The sequence below is a fragment of the Hypanus sabinus genome, chromosome 6 (assembly GCF_030144855.1).
Source record: "Hypanus sabinus isolate sHypSab1 chromosome 6, sHypSab1.hap1, whole genome shotgun sequence".
In the NCBI taxonomy this organism is placed as follows: domain Eukaryota; kingdom Metazoa; phylum Chordata; class Chondrichthyes; order Myliobatiformes; family Dasyatidae; genus Hypanus; species Hypanus sabinus.
In genome coordinates, this window is record NC_082711.1 from 179,317,603 (window position 1) to 179,333,717 (window position 16,115).

Consider the following 16,115-nt stretch of genomic DNA (forward strand, 5'->3'; position numbering starts at 1 on the left):
CAATGGGGGGGGGGGGGGGGGGAGGAGTGACTGAACAGACAGGATGACTTAGCTGGGATGCAGAGGGGAGTCATGGGGCAACAGAGGGTAGTGGCGGAAATGGGGGAGCCGGGGGCAACAGAGGGTAGTGGCGGAAATGGGGGGAGTCATGGGGCAACAGGGTAGTGGGGAAATGGGGGAGCCAGGGGGCAACAGAGGGTAGTGGCGGAAATGGGGGGAGTCATGGGGCAACAGAGGGTAGTGGCGGAAATGGGGGGAGTCATGGGGCAACAGGGTAGTGGAGAAATGGGGGAGCCAGGGGGCAACAGAGGGTAGTGGCGGAAATGGGGGGAGTCATGGGGCAACAGAGGGTAGTGGCGGAAATGGGGGGAGTCATGGGGCAACAGGGTAGTGGAGAAATGGGGGAGCCAGGGGGCAACAGAGGGTAGTGGCGGAAATGGGGGGAGTCATGGGGCAACAGGGTAGTGGGGAAATGGGGGAGTCATGGGGCAACATGGTAGTGGGGAAATGGGGGCCATGGGGCAACAGAGGGTAGAGGGTAAATGGGTGGAGTCATGGGGCAACAGGGTAGTGAGGAAATGGGGAGTCATGGGGCAACAGGGTAGTGAGGAAATGGGGGCAGGGGCAGATAGAGCATTTAAACACACGGGGACACATTCAGGGAGAGAAATGGGTCTGAGCCAAATACAGACAAATGCCTCCTGTGCTGTATCACAAGGGGCAATATGGACAAGCACACGAAAGGGACCTCTGAAGGGGGTGTTCAGGGTAGAGCCAGTGGTTCTCCAGGAGAGACGGACACAGGGAATCATGGACTGCAGGAAGGAGGCAAGTTGAATTCACTGTTCCAGGTCATCCCAAAACCTGGAAGGTGAAAGTTAGCTGAGCTTGCCATGATTCAGGCCACTGGGACGGGTTAGTGCCATGATTCAGGCCACTGGGACTGGGCAGTGCTAAACCTTTACCACACACACTGCACGCCTCGGAGCCCGACTAACCACAGGGACCACAAGGGTATGGATGAAGTGAGGGGCAGGAGGTACTGTGGCATTAGGACAAGGCCTGTTAGGATGGAAACAAACTGTGAGATGACTGAACCCCCGTCACCACCCAGGCCTCATCACAAATCAGGCACCAGTGGCGTTATGCTGTTCACTTTTTAACGTGTCGTAAATACACCTTGTTATTTAATAAACCAGTTTCCCCTGGGATCAATAAAGTATGCCTGTCTGTCTGTCTGTAGCGTAGCAATTAGTGTGAGGTTATTACAGCTCGGGGAGTTCCGTTTTTAAAGAGTCTCTGTACATCCTCCCCCATTGAACATGCGGGTTTCCCTGGGAGCCTCGGTTTCCTCCCACAGTCCAAAGACATAACGGATGGTTAACTGGTCCTTGTAAATTGTCCTGTGGTCACGGTAGGGTTAATCAGGGTTGGGTTTGCTGATGCAGCTCAGCTGGAAAGGCTGAATCCACGCTATGTAAATAAAATCCTAGAGTTAACATCACTTCACGTGCACGGTTGTGTGAGTTACGTGTACTGTGTTGGTTCAGAGGAACGTTGTCTCGTTTGGTGGTATTCACGTGCACGGTTGTGTGACAATAAACTGAACGTGAACTAGATAATTTGAAGAAGATTGGAGGGTGATGTTGTAGGTAGAGTGGTGAGTTTGAGGAATGCCACTCTGCTGGGGTGGTGGTCGAGCCAGAGACACTGGGGGCATTTGGATGAGAGAGAACTGGAGGGTCTGAGGGAGGGAAGGGTGAGCACAATATCGTGGGCTGAAGGGCCTGTACTGTTCTGTGAGAAGCGGGTGGGACTGTAAGGGGTAAGTTGCCAGCCTGCGAGCTGCCTCCCCGTGTTCACACCTCCTGACCGGTAGCGAGACCGGGTGTCGTGTTGGAGTCCCTGCGCAGGGAGCAGAGCACGGTGGGGACGGGCAACAAGCTGTCCTGATTCGGACAGGGAGCTAATCCAGATGTTTCATATCTGACACATCTGGGCCCCGATGGCTGAAAGAATCACCCGGCTCACTCACTAGCCCCAGGACACAGCCGCTGCCTTCCAGATGTGGGGATGAAGGGAGGCACGTCCCAGAGGGGGGGAGGACGAGGAGAGAATGTGAGGGGATGGTGGGGTGGGGGAGGAGGTAACTGTGTCCACGATGGATTGGTGGTCGATGGGAGGACACATCCATTCGTGAGAGTGGTGCAGGTCCTAGAAATGCTTCTGGAAGATTCTGTGCTCAGCGACTGAGTCTCAGACCAGTGCCGGGAGAATCTCGGAGCAACACACACAAGATGCTGGAGGTCAGACAGCATCTATGGAGAGGGGTAAACAGTCAACGTGTTGTGCCGAGACCCTTCATCGGGAGCCCCTGCATCCCGCAGACGTCAGCCACCAACCACCAGATATCAGAGCGGCTCCCGGTCCAACCCCCGAGCGCAGCAGGCGGAGTGGGGGGTGGGGTCCGGCACCCGAAAGCCTCCGCACTGACCTCAGGGGCCGTTCCCGTACGAATAGTCAGCTTTGTTGTGCATCACCAGCTGGTTCTCGACAAAGTAGAAGCTGTCCGAGTGGGTCTGGTATGGCTGTGCCACCATCTCGCGGACTGCGGGCAGAAAGGAGAGCCACGTTTAGACAGTCTCGGAGCCCCGGAAACTGCCCACCGAGAAACAGGAGGCAATTCACCCCGTCGAGTCTGTGTGTGTGGTGGGGGGGGGGGGGCGCTCTCCAAACTGCAACACATACCACAGGTTTGAAAATGGTCACAGAGGGTCATGGACAGGCCTCACCCACACTCACTTCCAAGGTTCAGCTGCCTGGAATGGTTATGGGACTTCTGGAATGTTGGGAACAGGAATCAAACTCCAGTGTTGTGGAATATCTTGGGAATTCTGTGCCCCAGCGGTGTGTAACGTGACAGGAGCACAGGTGAGGTGGATGGACAGTCGTCGTGCCAGGCTCGGGCAGTCCAAAACTAGAGGGCGCACGTTTGGGGTGAGTAGCGGAAGTTGCAGAGGCTGTGAGTGGAGAGCGGAGCGGTAATGTGCAGTGCCAGGGATCAGTGAGAAGGATTCACTCCCTTCAGCTGTCTGTGAGGGGTTTGCACGTTCTCCTCGTGACCACGTGGGCTCCGGTTTCCTCCCGCATTTTAAAGACGTACAGGTTGTGGACATGCTGTGTTGGTGCTGGAAGTGTGGCGACTCCTGCGGGCTGCCCCCAGCACATCCTCAGACTGTGTTTGTCGTTGACACAAGCATCGTGTTTCACTGGATGTACGAGTGACAAGTAAAGCTAACCTTTACTCGGTAATCTTTGAGAGATTCTCCACTCAGAGATTGGTGGGTGTTTGGAACAGGCTGCCAGAAGAAGTGGTAGAGATGGGTACAACTGCAGTGTTTAAAACTTGTGTCTAGTTTTTCATAAATTCCATTCCATTTCTTTATTTTCCTGTGAATGCCTGCAAGAAACTGGATCTGATTGTGGTATATGGTGACGTATGTATAACTTGATAATAAATTTACTTTGAAGATATTTTGGTGGGCAGGTACATGGAAGGGGCACCCTGCAGTGTAGCGGTCAGCTCACAGTGTCAAAGTTCAGAGGTCAATTCTGGCGCTGTCTGTAAGGAGTTTGCATGTTCTGTCCATGACCTATGGGTTTCCTCTGGTTTCCTCCCGCAGTCCAAAGGCACACCCCTTAGTAGGTTAATTGGTCATTGTAAATTGTCCTGTGATTAGGCCAGGATTAAATGGAGTGTTGCTGGGCAGTCAGGCTCGATGGGCCAAAGGGCCTGCTCCACAGAATCCCTAAATAAAAACAGATCAGAAAGGCTTGAAACGATGTGGCTCAAAGAGCAGCTCAGGTAGGCTAATGGCTCAGCTTGGACAAGACAGGTTCCGCACATCCCATAACAGGAGGGGAGGCTGCTGCCAGGAGACGAGGGGTCGTGGCAAATGTACAGATTAAACAGACTGAAGGGCCCGCTGTGGGTTCAGTGATATCGTGTGCCCCGGGTGGGAGGTGACGGAGTGGTGTGTAACCCCTTGGCTGTACTCACTCAGCTCCTCAGAGAGGGGGGAATCTACTCACTCAGCTCCTCGGAGGGGGGGATCTACTCACTCAGCTCCTCGGAGGGGGGGATCTACTCACTCAGCTCCTCGGAGAGGGGGGATCTACTCACTCAGCTCCTCGGAGAGGGGGGGATCTACTCACTCAGCTCCTCGGAGAGAGGGGGGAATCTACTCAATCAGCTCCTCGGAGAGGGGGGGGATCTACTCACTCAGCTCCTCGGAGAGGGGGGGGAATCTACTCACTCAGCTCCTCGGAGAGGGGGGGAATCTACTCAATCAGCTCCTCGGAGAGGGGGGGAATCTACTCACTCAGCTCCTCGGAGGGGGGGAATCTACTCACTCAGCTCCTCGGAGAGGGGGGGAATATACTCTATCAGCTCCTCGGAGAGGGGGGGGAATCTACTCACTCAGCTCCTCGGAGGGGGGGAATCTACTCACTCAGCTCCTCGGAGGGGGGGAATCTACTCACTCAGCACCTCGGAGAGGGGGGGGAATCTACTCACTCAGCACCTCGGAGAGGGGGGGGAATCTACTCACTCAGCACCTCGGAGAGGGGGGGGAATCTACTCAATCAGCTCCTTGGGGGGTGGGGAATATACTCACAGCTCCTCGGAGAGGGGGGAGAATCTACTCACTCAGCTCCTCAGAGAGGGGGGGGGAATCTACTCACTCAGCTCCTCGAAGGGGGGGGAATCTACTCACTCAGCTCCTCGGAGGGGGGGAATCTACTCACTCAGCACCTCGGAGAGGGGGGGGAATCTACTCACTCAGCACCTCGGAGAGGGGGGGGAATCTACTCACTCAGCACCTCGGAGAGGGGGGGGAATCTACTCAATCAGCTCCTTGGGGGGTGGGGAATATACTCACAGCTCCTCGAAGAGGGGGGGGAATCTACTCAATCAGCTCCTTGGGGGGTGGGGAATATACTCACAGCTCCTCGGAGAGGGGGGGGAATCTACTCACTCAGCTCCTCGGAGAGGGGGGGGAATCTACACACTCAGCTCCTCGGAGAGGGGGGGGAATATACTCACTCAGCTCCTCGGAGAGGGGGGGGAATATACTCAATCAGCTCCTTGGAGGGGGGGGGGAATATACTCACAGCTCCTCGGAGAGGGGGGGGAATCTACTCACTCAGCTCCTCGGAGGTTGATATCTTTCCATAAGACTTGAATACCATTAGATATAGGAGCGAAATGAGACCATTTGGCCCATCGAGTCTGCTCTACATTTCATCGTGGCTCATCTATTTTTCCTCACAGCCCCAGTTTCCTGTCTTCTCCCCGTATCCCTTCATACCCTGACCAATCAAATATACATAAATATTAATTTCACTCTTTGCCTCTTACCAGTCAGGCAATGCTCTAGCCTGTAATATACTGCCTTAAATATACATGAAGACCTCGCCTAAACAGCTGTCCTGTAGCAACGAATTCCACAGGTTCGCTGGCTAAAAAAACCCTCCTCACCTCCATTCTAAAAGGACACCCCTCTATTCTGAGGCTGTGTCCTCTGGTCCTAGACTCCCCCACTATAGGAAACATCCTCTCCACATCCACTCTATCTGTGCCCTCTGGTCCTAGACTTCTTCACTATAGGAAACATCCTCTCCACATCCACTCTATCTGTGTCCTCTGGTCCCAGACTCCCACACTATAGGAAACATCCTCCCCACATCCACTCTATCTGTGTCCTCTGGTCCTAGACTCCCCCACAATAGGAAACATCCTCTCCACATCCACTCTATCTGTGTCCTCTGGTCCTAGTCTCCCCCACTATAGGAAACATCCTCTCCACACCCACTCTATCTGTGTCCTCTGGTCCTAGACTCCCCCACTATAGGAAACATCCCCTCCACATCCACTCTATCTGTGTCCTCTGGTCCTAGACTCCTCCACTATAGGAAACATCCTCTCCATATCCACTCCATCTGTGTCCTCTGGTCCTAGACTCCCCCACTATAGGAAACATCCTCTCCACATCCACTCTATCTGTGCCCTCTGGTCCTAGACTTCCCCACTATAGGAAACATCCTCTCCACATCCACTCTATCTGTGTCCTCTGGTCCCAGACTCCCACACTATAGGAAACATCCTCCCCACATCCACTCTATCTGTGTCCTCTGGTCCTAGACTCCCCCACAATAGGAAACATCCTCTCCACATCCACTCTATCTGTGTCCTCTGGTCCTAGACTCCCCACTATAGGAAACATCCTCTCCACATCCACTCTATCTGTGACCTCTGGTCCTAGTCTCCCCCACTATAGGAAACATCCTCTCCACAACCACTCTATCTGTGTCCTCTGGTCCTAGACTCCCCACTATAGGAAACATCCTCTCCACATCCACTCTATCTGTGTCCTCTGGTCCTAGTCTCCCCCACTATAGGAAACATCCTCTCCACATCCGCTCTATCTGTGTCCTCTGGTCCCAGACTCCCACACTATAGGAAACATCCTCCCCACATCCACTCTATCTGTGTCCTCTGGTCCTAGACTCCCCCACAATAGGAAACATCCTCTCCACATCCACTCTATCTGTGTCCTCTGGTCCTAGACTCCCCACTATAGGAAACATCCTCTCCACACCCACTCTATCTGTGTCCTCTGGTCCTAGTCTCCCCCACTATAGGAAACATCCTCTCCACAACCACTCTGTCTGTGTCCTCTGGTCCTAGACTCCCCACTATAGGAAACATCCTCTCCACATCCACTCTATCTGTGTCCTCTGGTCCTAGTCTCCCCCACTATAGGAAACATCCTCTCCACACCCACTCTGTCTGTGTCCTCTGGTCCTAGTCTCCCCCACTATAGGAAACATCCTCTCCACATCCACTCTATCTGTGTCCTCTGGTCCCAGACTCCCCACTATAGGAAACATCCTCTCCACATCCACTCTATCTGTGTCCTCTAGTCCTAGACTCCCCACTATAGGAAACATCCTCTCCACATCCACTTTATCTGTGTCCTCTGGTCCCAGACTCCCACACTATAGGAAACATCCTCCCCACATCCACTCTATCTGTGTCCTCTGGTCCTAGACTCCCCCACAATAGGAAACATCCTCTCCACATCCACTCTATCTGTGTCCTCTGGTCCTAGACTCCCCACTATAGGAAACATCCTCTCCACATCCACTCTATCTGTGTCCTCTGGTCCTAGACTCCCCCACTATAGGAATCATCCTCTCCACATCCTCTCTATCTGTGTCCTCTGGTCCTAGACTCCCCCACTACAGGAAACATCCTCTCCACATCCACTCTATCTGTGTCCTCTGGTCCTAGACTCCCCCACTACAGGAAACATCCTCTCCACATCCACTCCATCTGTGTCCACTGGTCCTGGACTCCCCCACTATAGGAAACATCCTCTCCACACCCACTCTATCTGTGTCCTCTGGTCCTAGACTCCCCCACTATAGGAAACATCCTCTCCACACCCACTCTATCTGTGTCCTCTGGTCCTAGACTCCCCACTATAGGAAACATCCTCTCCACACCCACTCTATCTGTGTCCTCTGGTCCTACACTCCCCCACTATAGGAAACATCCTCTCCACATCCACTCTATCTGTGTCCTCTGGTCCTAGACTCCCCCACAATAGAAAACATCCTCTCCACATCCACTCTATTTGTGTCCTCTGGTCCTAGACTCCCCCACTATAGGAAACATCCTCTCCACATCCACTCTATCTGTGTCCTCTGGTCCCAGACTCCCCACTATAGGAAACATCCTCTCCACATCCACTCTATCTGTGCCCTCTGGTCCTAGACTCCCCCACTATAGGAAACATCCTCTCCACATCCACTCTATCTGTGCCCTCTGGTCCTAGACTCCCCCACTATAGGAAACATCCTCTCCACACCCACTCTATCTGTGTCCTCTGGTCCTAGACTCCCCCACTATAGAAAACATCCTCTCCACATCCGCTCTATCTGTGCCCTCTGGTCCTAGACTCCCCCACTATAGGAAACATCCTCTCCACACCCACTCTATCTGTGTCCTCTGGTCCTAGACTCCCCCACTATAGAAAACATCCTCTCCACATCCGCTCTATCTGTGTCCTCTGGTCCTAGACTCCCCCACTATAGGAAACATCCTCTCCACACCCACTCTATCTGTGTCCTCTGGTCCTAGACTCCCCCACTATAGAAAACATCCTCTCCACATCCGCTCTATCTGTGTCCTCTGGTCCTAGTCTCCCCCACTATAGGAAACATCCTCTCCACATCCGCTCTATCAAGGCCTTTCACCATTAGATTTCAGTTAGGGCTCCCCTCATTTTTCTGAGCCAACAAACGCTCTTCATGTGACAAGCTGTTCAATCCTGGAATCGTTTTCACAAACCTCCTCTGAACTCTCTCTAGTTTCAGCACATCCTTTCTGAGACAAGGGGCCCAAAACTGCTCACAATACTCCAAGTGGGGCCTCACTGGAGCCTTATAAAGTTTCAACATGACAACCTTGCTTTTATATTCTAGTCCTCTGGAAATGAATGCTAACACTGCACTTGCCTTCCTCACTACCGACTCAACCTACAAATTAAGTTTCAGGGAATCCTGCACAAGGATTCCCAAGTCCCTCTACATCTCAGATTTTTGTATTTTCTCTCCATTTAGAAAATAGTCAACCCTTTTATTTCTTTCACCAAATTGCATGACTGTATGCTTCCTGACACTGTATTCCATCTTCCAGTTCTTTGCTCATTTTCCTAATCTGTCTAAGTCCTTCTGTAGTCTCTCTACTTCCTCAAAATTACCTGCCCCTCCACCTATCTTCATATTGTCTGCAAACTTGGCAACAATGCCATCAATTCTGTCATCTAAATCAGTAACATATAATGTAAACAGAAGCAGTGCCAACACAGACCCCTGTGGAACACCACTAGTCACTAGCAGCCAACCAGAAAATTATTTCCACTCTTTGCCTCTTATCAGTCAACCAATGCTCTAGCCGGCAATACCATGGGCTCGTAGCCTGCTAAGTAGCCCCATGTATGGCATCTTGTCAAAGACCTTCTGAAAATCCAAGTGCATAACATCAACTAATTATCCTTTATCTATCCAGCTTGTATTTTCTTCAGAGAATTCCAACAGATCAGTCAGGCAAGATTTTCCCTCGAGGAAACCATGCTGACTTTGGCCTATTTTATCATTTGCCTCCGAGTACCCCGAAACCTCACACTTAACAAACAATTCCAACATCTTTCCATCTACTGGGGTCAGACTAACTGGCCTATAGTTTCCTTTCTTCTGCTTCTCTTCCTTCTTGAAAAGAAAAGTGACATTTGTAATTTTCCAAACTCCAGAACCATTCCAGAATCTAATGATTCTTGCAAGATCAGTACTAATGCTTCCACAATGTCTTCAGCCACCTCTATCAGAACCCTGGGGTGTACACCATCTGGTCCAGGTGACTTATCTACCTCCAGACCTTCTTTGTTGTTATGGTAACTTCACACACTTCTTGACCCCTGACAGTTGGAACTTCCACTGTACTGCTAGTGTCTTCCACAGTGAAGACTGATGCAAAATACTAATTCAGTTCATCTGCCATTTCATTGTTCCCCTTTACTACCTCTTCAGCATCGTCCTCTAGTACTGGTCCGATATCCACTCTCGCCTCTCTTTCGCACTTTATGTATCTGAACAAACTTTTGATATTCTCTGTAATATTATTGGCTAGCATATTTTTATATTCCATCTTTACTTTCTTAATTACTTTTTAGTTCCCTTCCATTGGATTTTAGAAGCTTTCCAATCCTCTAACTCACTGATTTTTATTCTATTATATGCCCTCTCTTTGGCTTTTAGGTTGGTCTTGACTTCCGTTGTTGGCCAGTGTTGTGTCATTTTGCCTTTAGAATACCCCTTCCTCTTTGGGATGTGTATACCCTCTGTCTCCTGAATTGCTTCCAGAAATTCCAGCCATTGCTGCTGTGTCGTCATCCCTGCCAGTGTTCTTTTCCAATCAGTTCCGACCAACTCCTCTCTCACGCCTCTGTAATTCCATTTTCTCCTCTATAATACTGATACATCTGACTTCAGCTTCTCCGTCTCAAATTTCAGGGTGAATTTGATCATATTGTGGTCGCTTACCCCTGAGGGTTCTTTTACCTGAAGCTCTCTAATCAATTACTGTTCATCGCACAACACAGAATCCAGAATAGCTGATCCCCTAGTGGGCTCAACCACAAGCTGCTCAAAAAAAACTCCCAGGCATTCTAAAAATTCCCCTTTTTGGGATCCAGCACCAACCTGATTTTCCCAATCTACCTGCATATCAAACTCTCCCATGACTGTTGGAACACTGTCCTTTTGGCATGTATTTTCTATCTCCTGTAGTAGATAGATAGATAGATAGATACTTCATTCATCCCCAAGGGGAAATTCAACATTTTTCCAGTGTCCCATACACTTATTGTAGCAAAACTAATTACATACAGTATTTAATATAAATATGATATGCATCTAAAATCACCCTCCCAAAAAGCATTAATAAATAGCTTTTAAAAAAGTTCTTAAATAGTTTACTAAAGTGCATTGAGTGGTAACTTAAGCTCAGTCCTAACCCCAGCACTTTAACATGTCTTGCCCCGGTGGTTGAATTGTAGAGCCGAATGGCGTTGGGGAGTAATGATCTCTTCATCCTGTAGGATGTAGGCCACATCCTGACTACTGTTGAGGGGTCTGTATACAACTCCCATCAGGGTCTTTTACCCTTGTAGTTCCTCAGCACCTTCCCACCCTATGCCACTCATTTCTATTGATATGATTTCATTTCTGACTTCCTGCCTGTCCTTTCGAGACGATGCACCATGATGCAACATCACACCGGCCGATCTGTAACTGCGCTGCAAGTTCATCAGCCTGATTCTGTGTGCTGTGTGCATTCAGATACAACACCTTCCGTCCTGTATTCACCCTTTTCCACTATGTCTGCCTTCAGCGTTGCAAATCATCCTGTAGACTCTTAATTATGCCCTATGGACAGCCTCTCCTTGACAGGAGTCCCACTACACACTGCCTCTGTTTGTAAACCAGCGACCTCATCCTCAGCACTATCACTCAAATGCCCATCCTGCAGGCGACCGGAACTGCACACAATACTCCAAATTCAGCCGCACCAATGTCTGACACAACTACAACATGACATCCCAACTCCTGTACTCGGCACCTCAGTGTGTTTGGGGTCGCGGGAGACAGTCCCCGAGTGGGTGAGGGAATCGGCATGAATTCCCCACGGGACTCTCAGCTTTCTGGAGAGAGGACGGACAGAATCCCACTCTGCCTGACGGGTTGTCACCCGCTCAGGGAGGGGTGTCTGGTCACGGTTGCGTGGTGATGGCCATTCCTCGAGCTGGTGGGGGCAGCAAAGACCCACCTGAGGCCGGGGGTTTGGTGATCTCGAAGAGCACAGCGCCGGACTCCATGTCTCGAATCTTAAACCTGGAGAAATCAATGTTGTAAATGTTGTCCTCAGGGGCACAGAGATACCCTGGAGGGAGGGGGTGGACAGGGAGACAAAGATCAATCAACCTTGCTGGCCAAACCCTAGTGTCACCGCCCTCACCCACAGAGCAGAACATCCCACATGCTGGAGACACAAAGCAATACAGCCCAAAACAAGCCCCCCACCACGTGCAAACATTCAGACAAACCTGCAAGTTTCAGAAAACAATTTTAACAGCAATTTACATCAACAAAATTTCTGACATCATATGGTCCTGGGGCAAATGCAGGTACCATACCCCGGTGTCACACAGTGACAGACCCGTCCCCACAGGTACCGTACCCCGGTGTCATACAGTGACAGACCCGTCCCCACCGGTACCGTACCCCGATGTTACACAGTTACAGACCCGTCCCCACCGGTACCGTACCCCGGTGTTACACAGTTACAGACCCGTCCCCACCGGTACCGTACCCCGGTGTCATACAGTGACAGACCCGTCCCCACAGGTACCGTACCCCGGTGTCATACAGTGACAGACCCGTCCCCACCGGTACCGTACCCTGGTGTCATACAGTGACAGACCCGTCCCCACAGGTACCGTACCCCGGAGTCACACAGTGACAGACCCGTCCCCACCGGTACCGTACCCCGGTGTTACACAGTTACAGACCCGTCCCCACCGGTACCGTACCCCGGTGTCATACAGTGACAGACCCGTCCCCACCGGTACCGTACCCCGGAGTCACACAGTGTCAGACCCGTCCCCACCGGTACCGTACCCCGGTGTCACACAGTGACAGACCCGTCCCCACAGGTACCGTACCCCGGTATTATACAGTGTCAGACCCGTCCCCACCGGTACCGTACCCCGGTGTCACACAGTGACAGACCCATCCCCACAGGTACCGTACCCCGGTGTCACACAGTGACAGACCCGTCCCCACCGGTACCGTACCCCGGTGTCACACAGTGACAGACCCGTCCCCACAGGTACCGTACCCCGGTATTATACAGTGTCAGACCCGTCCCCACCGGTACCGTACCCCGGTATTATACAGTGACAGACCCATCCCCACAGGTACCGTACCCCGGTGTCACACAGTGACAGACCCGTCCCCACCGGTACCGTACCCCGGTGTCACACAGTGACAGACCCGTCCCCACAGGTACCGTACCCCGGTATTATACAGTGTCAGACCCGTCCCCACAGGTACCGTACCCCGGTGTCACACAGTGACAGACCCGTCCCCACCGGTACCGTACCCCGGTGTCACACAGTGACAGACCCGTCCCCACCGGTACCGTACCCCGGTGTCACACAGTGACAGACCCGTCCCCACAGGTACCGTACCCCGGTGTCACACAGTGACAGACCCGTCCCCACAGGTACCGTACCCCGGTGTTACACAGTGACAGACCCTTCCCCACCGGTACCGTACCCCAGTGTCACACAGTGACAGACCCGTCCCCACCGGTACCGTACCCCGGTGTCACACAGTGACAGACCCGTCCCCACAGGTACCGTACCCCGGTGTCACACAGTGACAGACCCGTCCCCACCGGTACCGTACCCCGGTATTATACAGTGTCAGACCCGTCCCCACCGGTACCGTACCCCGGTGTCACACAGTGACAGACCCGTCCCCACAGGTACCGTACCCCGGTATTATACAGTGTCAGACCCGTCCCCACCGGTACCGTACCCCGGTATTATACAGTGTCAGACCCGTCCCCACCGGTACCGTACCCCGGTGTTACACAGTGACAGACCCGTCCCCACCGGTACCGTACCCCGGTGTTACACAGTGACAGACCCATCCCCACAGGTACCGTACCCCGGTGTCACACAGTGTCAGACCCGTCCCCACCGGTACCGTACCCCGGTATTATACTGTGTCAGACCCGTCCCCACCGGTACCGTACCCCGGTGTCACACAGTGTCAGACCCGTCCCCACCGGTACCGTACCCCGGTATTATACAGTGTCAGACCCGTCCCCACCGGTACCGTACCCCGGTGTCACACAGTGACAGACCCGTCCCCACCGGTACCGTACCCCAGTGTTACACAGTGACAGACCCATCCCCACAGGTACCGTACCCCGGTGTCACACAGTGTCAGACCCGTCCCCACCGGTACCGTACCCCGGTATTATACTGTGTCAGACCCGTCCCCACCGGTACCGTACCCCGGTGTCACACAGTGTCAGACCCGTCCCCACCGGTACCGTACCCCGGTATTATACAGTGTCAGACCCGTCCCCACCGGTACCGTACCCCGGTGTCACACAGTGACAGACCCGTCCCCACCGGTACCGTACCCCGGTATTATACAGTGTCAGACCCGTCCCCACCGGTACCGTACCCCGGTGTCATACAGTGACAGACCCGTCCCCACCGGTACCGTACCCCGGTATTATACAGTGTCAGACCCGTCCCCACCGGTACCATACCCCGGTGTCACACAGTGACAGACCCGTCCCCACCGGTACCGTACCCCGGTGTTACACAGTGTCAGACCCGTCCCCACCGGTACCGTACCCCGGTATTATACTGTGTCAGACCCGTCCCCACCGGTACCGTACCCCGGTATTATACAGTGACAGACCCGACCCCACCGGTACCGTACCCCGGTGTCACACAGTGACAGACCCATCCCCACAGGTACCGTACCCCGGTGTCACACAGTGACAGACCCGTCCCCACCGGTACCGTACCCCGGTGTCACACAGTGACAGACCCATCCCCACAGGTACCGTACCCCGGTGTCACACAGTGACAGACCCGTCCCCACCGGTACCGTACCCCGGTATTATACAGTGTCAGACCCGTCCCCACCGGTACCGTACCCCGGTATTATACAGTGTCAGACCCGTCCCCACCGGTACCGTACCCCGGTGTCACACAGTGACAGACCCATCCCCACAGGTACCGTACCCCGGTGTCACACAGTGACAGACCCGTCCCCACCGGTACCGTACCCCGGTATTATACAGTGTCAGACCCGTCCCCACCGGTACCGTACCCCGGTATTATACAGTGTCAGACCCGTCCCCACCGGTACCGTACCCCGGTGTCACACAGTGACAGACCCGTCCCCACCGGTACCGTACCCCGGTATTATACAGTGTCAGACCCGTCCCCACCGGTACCGTACCCCGGTGTCATATAGTGACAGACCCGTCCCCACCGGTACCGTACCCCGGTATTATACAGTGACGGACCCATCCCCGCCGGTACCATAACCTGGTGTTATACAGTGTCAGACCGGTGCCCACCGGTACCGTACCCCGGTATTATACAGTGACGGACCCATCCCCGCCGGTACCATACCCCGGTGTTATACAGTGTCAGACCCGTCCCCACGTACCCCGGTATTATACAGTGACAGACCCGTCCCCACCGGTACCGTACCCCAGTGTTACACAGTGTCAGACCCGTCCCCACCGGTACCGTACCCCGGTGTTATACAGTGACAGACCCGTCCCCACCGGTACCGTACCCCGGTGTTATACAGTGACAGACCCGTCCCCACCGGTACCGTACCCCGGTGTCATACAGTGACAGACCCGTCCCCACCGGTACCGTTCCCCGGTATTATACAGTGACGGACCCATCCCTGCCGGTACCATAACCTGGTGTTATACAGTGTCAGACCGGTGCCCACCGGTACCGTACCCCGGTATTATACAGTGACGGACCCATCCCCGCCGGTACCATACCCCGGTGTTATACAGTGTCAGACCCGTCCCCACGTACCCCGGTATTATACAGTGACAGACCCGTCCCCACCGGTACCGTACCCCGGTGTTACACAGTGTCAGACCCGTCCCCACCGGTACCGTAGCGCTGAGCCCATCTACTCCGTCCAGCACTCACTCTGTGTGACCCTCTGGGCTGACGCGCTCTTTCTTCAGCAGCTCCTCCTCGGTGGTGACCCGGAGCCCCTCCGGCGCCGTCTTCACTTTCATGCCGACCGCCTCTGGTGCCTGGGCGCCGCTCTTCAGGGTCCTGGTGCTCATGTCCGAGTGTCAGACCGGAGCTGAGATCCAGCCCGGGCACTCGGTTCTCCTCTCCGCTCCACCTGTTCAGGTCAGTTACGGGTTCAGCCGCACCGGTTCTGTCTTGACTCCGGCTTCTGGGCGCCGCTTCCCTCAGTCGGTTTTTTTCTGGTATTCGGGCATTGCTCCCCCGGCCTGGTTCAGGTTTAGCTGCTTCGCTCTTTAGATCCGATTCCGGTTTCGGTTCCGCTCCCTCTGAACCGGTCCGGGTTCGGCTCCCCCCCGATCCGGTCCGGGTCCCGGGTTCTGCTCCCCCTGATCCGGTCCGGGTCCCGGGTTCTGCTCCCATCGATCCGGTCCAGGTCCAGGCTGTGCTCCCCCCGATCCGGTCCAGGTCCCGGGTTCTGCTCCCCTCGATCCGGTCCGGGTCCAGGCTGTGCTCCCCCCGATCCGGTCCGGATTCCGGGTTCTGCTCCCCCCGATCCGGTCCGGGTCCCGGGTTCTGCTCCCCTCGATTCGGTCCGGGTCCAGGCTGTGCTCCCCCCGATCCGGTCCGAGTCCCGGGTTCTGCTCCCCTCGATCCGGTCCGGGT

The 16,115-nt window shown here is 54.0% G+C and overlaps 1 protein-coding gene across 1 annotated transcript; it reads right to left on the reverse strand.

Annotated features, from left to right (window-relative positions):
• Positions 1 to 543: 543 nt before the first annotated feature.
• On the reverse strand, positions 544 to 15,886 carry LOC132396172 (protein unc-119 homolog A-like). Its single transcript, XM_059973717.1, has 3 exons — positions 15,402 to 15,886; positions 11,453 to 11,517; positions 544 to 2,608 (listed from the first exon to the last, which is right to left on the reverse strand). Exons 1-3 carry the CDS (start codon positions 15,542 to 15,544, stop codon positions 2,496 to 2,498), a joined length of 321 nt encoding a protein of 106 aa, XP_059829700.1. The 5' UTR covers positions 15,545 to 15,886; the 3' UTR covers positions 544 to 2,495.
• Between the last annotated feature and the right edge of the window lie 229 nt (positions 15,887 to 16,115).